The 7,654-nt window shown below is 27.4% G+C and overlaps 1 protein-coding gene across 1 annotated transcript; it reads left to right on the top strand.

The window, feature by feature from the left end:
* The first annotated feature begins 6,521 nt into the window (after nucleotides 1-6,521).
* On the top strand, nucleotides 6,522-7,420 carry LOC109602099 (evolutionarily conserved signaling intermediate in Toll pathway, mitochondrial). The gene is made up of 2 exons (XM_020018427.2): nucleotides 6,522-6,845; nucleotides 6,894-7,420. The coding sequence occupies exons 1-2, from the start codon at nucleotides 6,536-6,538 to the stop codon at nucleotides 7,412-7,414; spliced, it is 831 nt and encodes a 276-aa protein (XP_019873986.2). The 5' UTR covers nucleotides 6,522-6,535; the 3' UTR covers nucleotides 7,415-7,420.
* The last annotated feature ends 234 nt before the right edge of the window (nucleotides 7,421-7,654 follow it).

The following is a 7,654-nucleotide window of genomic DNA, read 5'->3' as shown; positions in this document are numbered from 1 at the left end:
ATTGTATGTTTGAAACTGTAAATCAGGAGTTATCTGAGATTTTTAAATGGATATATGGCAATAGATTAAGTATAAATTTAGATAAATTTAAGTTTATGATGAAAGGTAAGCCTTATAAAAAATCAACATATAATAATATGGATCTAAAGCCTATTAATGATGAAACTTGAGTAACAAAAATTAAATACCTAGGTGTAATTATAGATAACAACTTAAATTTTAAACGGCATTATAATTATGTTTTAAAAACAATTTCGAAAAAGATATATTTATTTAAAAGAATAGCCTACAACTTAGATTTAAAAAAGAGAATATATATTTTATTTATATATTTATGGTATATAAATCAATTACAGAAATTGAAAAATGCATGTGGATATCATTGCAAGCCAATAAATATAGGTAATACAATAAAATATATGTTGGAAGCTTTTTGAATATTAATCAAATAATTATGCTTAAAGTATTCGAACTCATTTATAAAATTACAAACCAGATTTTAGCTTCATATTTATAGAGAAAAGTAAGTTATGTTATTGGCATTTATAAATATATTATTAGAGGGAAAGATGATTTTTACGTTAAAACTAAACCAAAATCCAATATTTGAACAAAAATTTATTTTGTAAAAGGTCACGAATGAATTAACAAATAACATTGTGATAATTTTCAAAAATTATAATATAGGTGTAAAATTATAAATTTTATTTTTGTGCAGTTTTTCTTTATCAAGAATTTTTACATGAATAGACAATTTGTATTTAATAGAATATATTAGCTAAATTTATTATTTTAATGATTTTTTTTTTGTTTGAATGTCACTAAATACCAATATACATGTTGTGTACTGACTATGTAATGTATAAATAATTTTATGAAAGTAAAAAGAAAATTTAATTGTCTTTAATTTGAACTAAAAAAACTCTTTACAGTCGAATAACTTAAACCTAAGGCAATTGATTAAGACAACAGTTTTTCAAAACATACGGAAATTGAGCAACACCTCGAAAACTGTTCAACTTTCGTAACTTGACAAGAAAAGACGCCGGTTTTTCGATGGGTTTCAGGGATTCTTCCATTCTGTTTATGTTTTATGTTTCTACTTGTTAATTTGTGTATTTTTTATTCTTAATGTATGATATAAATGAAAAATTAGATTTTATTTTCAATTAGAATTAATGATAAATGATAAGTAAAGTAAATGATTAAGTATTAAAATTTAAATATCACATTTTTAAAAGTATCAAATTTGTTCTTATGAACAATGAATTTCTGAAAATGTCAAGTCTTTAACAATTTATTTTATCGTTGAGGCTCAAATATCTTTGAATACTTTATTACTTACTTTTTCCTTGTTTTCTATTTGGCTTTTCCCCCATTAATTTGACAACATGGGAAATTGTTAATAGACAAAAAATATTAGAACTAACTCAAAACATTTAAAATTTAAATATTTTATTCCAACTATTTTATTTCATTGTATTGAAATTTTACTGAAACTAATAGAAAATTGTATGGATTGTATGTAAATCAATAATCTAATTTGAAAATTAAGTTTATTTCATTTTGGTTATTTACATTCCGAGCTAAATTTTTAAATGTTTGAAAAATTGAAATTTGGTACATGTCGAAATAGTGTGATAACTTTTTTGTTTATTTATCTATACATTTTTTATAAATAATATAATATAATAATATATAAAATACTATTTAGAGAAATATTTATATAGTTTAAGATAATACAACTTTTTAATAATAATAATTAAATTTATCCTTAAAGAATCGAAATAAAATAAAATTTTCAAAAATTACGGTATATTCAATTATCTTTAGTTAAGATAACATGATTTTTTGAAAATTTTTGGTGAATTCCGATATTTTTATATTTTTAATATATAACTAATTTTAAATTCTGTACCATGTAATAAGCTTATTGAGTCTCTAATGATTAAAGTTTTTGCAACTTTAACGAATACTAATTAATTAAATAAAGTAGAACATTGTGTATTAAAGTTTAAATATCACATTTTTAATGGCATCAAATTTGTTCTTATGAACAATGAGGAAATAGAAATAATTTTCTGAAAATGTCAAGTCATTAACAGTTTGTTATTTTATAGTGGGGGTCAAATATCTTTAAATATTTTCAATATCTTTTTCCTTGTTTCCTATTTATATTTTATCCAGACTATTTTAACAACATAGAAATAATATTAATAATATATTTTATTTATGTCCAACAAAATTAACTTTAAATGATGGGTAAATATACAAAGAAGATTAGAACTAACTAAAAGCATTTATAATTTATATATTTAATTCTAAGTAATTCATATTTTAATTGTATTGATTGTACCTAAATCAATAATTTGAAAGTTTTGTAAATTAAGTTAGTAGAAATTTAAAATTTTAGAGGTGGGTAACTAGTACTAGGGGTAACTGCACTGATTCCCTTTTTTCTCGGCAAACAAAATTCGTAATCTAAAATTACCTCAATATTATTCTATTTTTTTATCATTTAAGATTGGTTTATTTTTATAATTTAAAATGTTAATTAATGTTAAAGTTATAAGATATCGGTGACACCGGAATCGGTAAAATTAATAAAAAAAAACTGCAATCAATTACGGTGATAAATGATTAACGGAGGCACAGCCGAAAAAATTTAATAACACCCATTATGAATAAATTTCGGGTGATGCGTTGCCACCACGGAAATTTTAATAATTCGAACCCGTCGCCGGAGAAAAGCCCACCACCGCTCCGCCATTCTAGAAGAAGAATTTTTATTAAGACATAAAAGTTGGGTGAAACAATGTGAATGATTTCTTTTATAATACATCTTGTAAACTCCGAGTCAGCCCCTATAAGCAAAAATATTCTTTCTGTGCCGTATTGATTTTTATCCCGTCCCGTGCAGTCAGCCAATGGGTGTTTGTATGAAATTAAGCATGTGCATTTACAATAAACAGCCGGGCCGCTCTTTTATATACTAGACACTGTATAATGAATTTGTGTTAGCGTCTCCGTTCCACACTCTTTCCTCGGTTGCCTGCTGCTCGCCTGCTCGCCTGTTTCGCCCTTATCGTCGCACATACACACACACACACGCGAGAGGTACGATTGCGCCATTCCTCAACTTCTTACAGTCGCAGTTTTGCATCTCCCACCATCTCCGATCTTGTGAGGACCGTGTACGTTTGTTCGAATCGATTCGATCAGTTTGCAGAAGTGTTGGACACAACACAATTTTAAAGGGACGCAAAAGGGAAAGGAGAAAATGTCATAATAAAGTAGAATTAATTTTTTACTTAAAATAAAGAATGGAAACTACATGGTGTATCAAATAAATTTTTCAATTATTGGAAGATATAGAAGTATTACCTATAGTATTATGTTATATAGCCTTATTTATTTGAGAAAAATCCCTATGTGGGATAAATTTGAAGTATTCTCTAAGATATCTGTGAGATTTCCCTTGATGTTATTTGAATCTCTACAACTGTTAATGTTGTACAGGTGATGGACAATGGGGCACCAACTCCATTTATGTTCCAGCTTTGTATGTCCAATTTGTACTCTAACTGGTAATAGTGGTTGTTTTAGGAATGGAATTGACCATGATTTTACTAAAAGTTTGGATGTCCTGAATTTATTTGTTACATTACTCTTTGCTTGTTGCCATTTTTGGATTAGTAGTTATTGGAGTCTAACTTCTTGTCATACCTTCCCGCATTTATCGAAAGAAAATTGCTTCTTTGGCAACTATATCAACTAAAGAGATAAATAGAAGTGACTTTGAGATTTTTCAGTCTGACCTTATGAGGTTTTTAATAGATTTTAAAATTCGGTTTCTTGGGTAAATTTGTTTAATACCATATAATGAGCTTATTAAGATTATATTAATTAAGTTTAACCAATACAAATTGATTTAAACATCCTTAGAGAAATATGTATATCGTTTAAAATACTGAATATAATTTTTAATTACAAATCATAGTTAAATTTATCTTTAAACTGTCTAAAAAAAAATCAAGTTTTTAGCAAAATCGCTGTAGTTTCAATTATCTTTAATTAAGATATACGATTTTTTGTAAATTTTTGGTAAATTTACAATATTTTTAATAATTAAATTTTAAATTCTGTACCATGTAATGAGCTTATTGAGTCTGTAATAATTAAAGTTTTTGCAAGTTTAACGAATACAAATTAATTGAATTATTTCATTTTGTGTATTTCCAGGCCAAATATAGAAAAAGTGTCCAGAGATTAATATGTTAAATCGTTTGAAAAAACCAGATTTATCAGATTTCGATATAGTGTAATAACTTTTTTGTTTATATATTTGTAAATTTATTTATAATTGTCAAAACCTTTTTAATAGAACTAATTATATAGTATAAAATACTTATTTTTAAAAATTATCTTTAAAGTTTTTTATTATAAATCAGTTAGATTTATCTATAAAATGTCGAAAAAACCAAATTTTTAAGAAATTGCAATTTATCTTTAATTAAGATATAACAATTTTTTGAAAATTATTGTTAAATTTAGAATTACTTATACATTTAATAACCAAATTTTAAAATCTGTAACATGTAACGAGTCAATAATAATTAAAATTTTTGCAATAACGAATACAAATTAATTAAAGTTTTTTGTTATATTTTAGAATATAATTATTTTATAAAATATGTTTAAAGTTTTTTATTACAAATCATAGTTAAATTTATCTGTAAAATGTAGAAAAAAATCAAGTTTTTCAAAAATTGCAATATATTATTTTATCTTTAATTAAGATATAACGATTGACGATTTTTGTTACATTTAGAAATACTTGTAATTTTAATAACCAAATTTTAAAATTTCTACCAAGTAATGAGCTTATTAAGTCAATAATAATAATAAAGTTTTTACAATTTTAACGAATGTAAGTTAATTAAATTCTTTCGTTTTGGGTATTATCAAATATAGAAAAACTTGTTTAAGTGTTAAAGTTTTTACAAGTTTAACCAATAAAATTAATTGATTTGTTTATTTTTTGGATATTTTTAGGCGAAATATAGAAAAAACTGATTTAAGTGTCCAGAGCTTAATTTTTAAAATTGTTTGAAAAAACTGACATTTGGTAGATTTTGAAAAATTAAGTTTTTTTTTGTTTAATTATTTACATATTTTTTTTATAAATATATATTTATAATGCCTTTAATTAATTTTTTTCTTTTAAATTTGTATATTTATACTTTTAACAATCAAATTTTATATTCGGTAACTATTAATTAAATATCACTTATGAAAAATATTTTTTTCAATGTAAGGATGTATTGTATTATGGAAACTCCAGAAGTCACAAATGGAAATAACTTTGAGATAATCGAATAAAAAACATTAAGCTGCATTTAATGAATAATCACCAGCAAATTATCTTCCTCTTTGTTTTTCTAAACCGTTTCAAGCCTTAATTAAAACCTCCTTGTTGCGATTCCCATTCAATTTTCATAATACCCACTTCCCCATCGTTTTGTTTTTAATCGCCGTCAATGAAGCGATTACGATGAAAACCGTATCGAAAACGGACTTTCCGACAACCGAGATTTGCATATTTCCAGCCGAGAAAAAGTAATTAACTGATCAGATTTCAGTTTTTACAAGCGCCCTCAGTCTACCCTCTTCTCGAGCGCCATAATCCTAATTATTTTCTCTCGGCGACGAAAATGACGACGATTAAGTTTCACGTTACCTGCCTGTGCTGTGTTCGTTACGAATGTATTGTTCGTGATTTTTGTGTAAAAAGGGCGAATGCTTGTTGCGCTCGTATGTGAACCACATCCCGGGGAAGACGATCCCCATTGACGGGATTGCATTAAATGTAACACCCTTCTCGGTCGCAGGTAGAGGACGTTTTTAATTGAACATTGCCCGGACTTTCTGCATGTTTAAGTTCGAATGGTTATTTTGGAAAAATTTTAACCATATTTGTTTTGTCAATATTTACAGTTCGTCACACCGTAATGAATTAAAGGCATCAGTGGGAATATCGGGCGAACTGTGCTTTATAAATTGTGATGCGATAATAATAATGAGTTTCCGGTTACCTGGAATTTGAAGCACAACTATTTTAAATATTGTAACGGATTCGTAACATTATGCACGCTTTGAGGCATTTAATGTGAAAAAAGTGGGCATTAAACTAAATCAAAAGTAACAAAGATCAAGAAGTTTGTTTTCCCGAATCAATAATTTAATCAAATCAAAGTTATATTGCACGATTTAACGTTAAGCAATTTATAATTTCGTGCATGAAACTTCTTTCCAATGTTGGATGTAAAAACAAAATTAATTTATGTATCTCAATCATAAACAGTTTCAGTATTTAATATCCATGCAACAACTATTTTATTATATTGAATAGTTCAAGGTTTTTCTTTAGTCTTTGTTTCATGTTTTGTCGATGAGAACACAAATCGATTTTATTATTATTATATTGTCATAATGACAATGTTATGACACGATGTTTTCACGATTTTTTTGTTCAATGAATCCTTTTAATCAAATCAAGGACAAAAATCCCAGTAATTATTTGCAAATTCTTGAGAAATACAAAGAAACACCAAAAGTAAATCACATCAAAGTTATCTATCAGGCTCTTGAAGCTATGGAAGATTTTAAAGCAGATAAACAGTTAAACTCTTATAAAAGTCTCATTAATCTGATGCCTAAAAATAAATATGCAGCAGAAAATGTTCTCCAGGCAGAACTAATGCATTTTCCCCGTCACCAACAGTGTGTAATCGATGTGCTGCAACAAATGGAAGACAATGGAATTATGCCAGACAAAGAGCTGGGTACGACTTTAAAATCAACCAAGCCACGATTAAAATATCATTTTTTAGGATCAATTATTGTTAAAATTTTCGGTAAACAAAGTTACGCACTTTCAAAGTACTTGAGGATGATTTACTGGATGTCTAAAGTGAAGGACGCCTCACCTTGGAAACTTCCAGAGGTTATGCCTGAAAATCAAGTAGAATTGGCGAAAATTGCACTGAAACGAATCACTGATGTTGATGAAGAAACACAGCTGACTCAGCATAACTTGGACGAAGGGTTTTGGATTATTTCTGCTCAAAGTCCACAGCAAAAACAACTTCTGAACAAGTTCAAAGGTGTCGTCAATGTGGATGGGCCGTTTAAGGTGCATTTAAAGCTCAATGTGGTTAAATACTTTATTTTAAAAGGGGATAATAACGAAAAAAGGAAAAATTCAGTACACGAACAGGAGGATGGAATTATTTTTGGTATCTGCGTCACAAATAACCCGTGTAGAAAAACATTGCTGAAATGGATACAATTAGTTGGAAAGCCTGAAGATCACGTTACAATTTTGGCAACTTTAAACAATAATAAATCTTAACTTTCATTGGATAAAATTATATATAAAACATTGTATTGATATGTAAAATAAGTAAACCAACAAAGGAAACACAAATTATTCATTGCGTCCGAAAATCGGGGTTGCCTTGTCGTGCAGATTTACTTTCGGCTTCCGAGTTCTCGTTCGAATTTCCTCGTCGTTGGTGGAACATTGGAAAGTGGTGGATGTGCGTGTCTGGTTTTTCCCCAAACACCGAGTACAACAACCAGGCGGTCGTGT

This window comes from Aethina tumida, chromosome 2 (genome assembly GCF_024364675.1).
Source record: "Aethina tumida isolate Nest 87 chromosome 2, icAetTumi1.1, whole genome shotgun sequence".
Taxonomy (NCBI): Eukaryota; Metazoa; Arthropoda; class Insecta; order Coleoptera; family Nitidulidae; genus Aethina; species Aethina tumida.
This window is presented reverse-complemented; position numbering and strand designations above follow the sequence as displayed.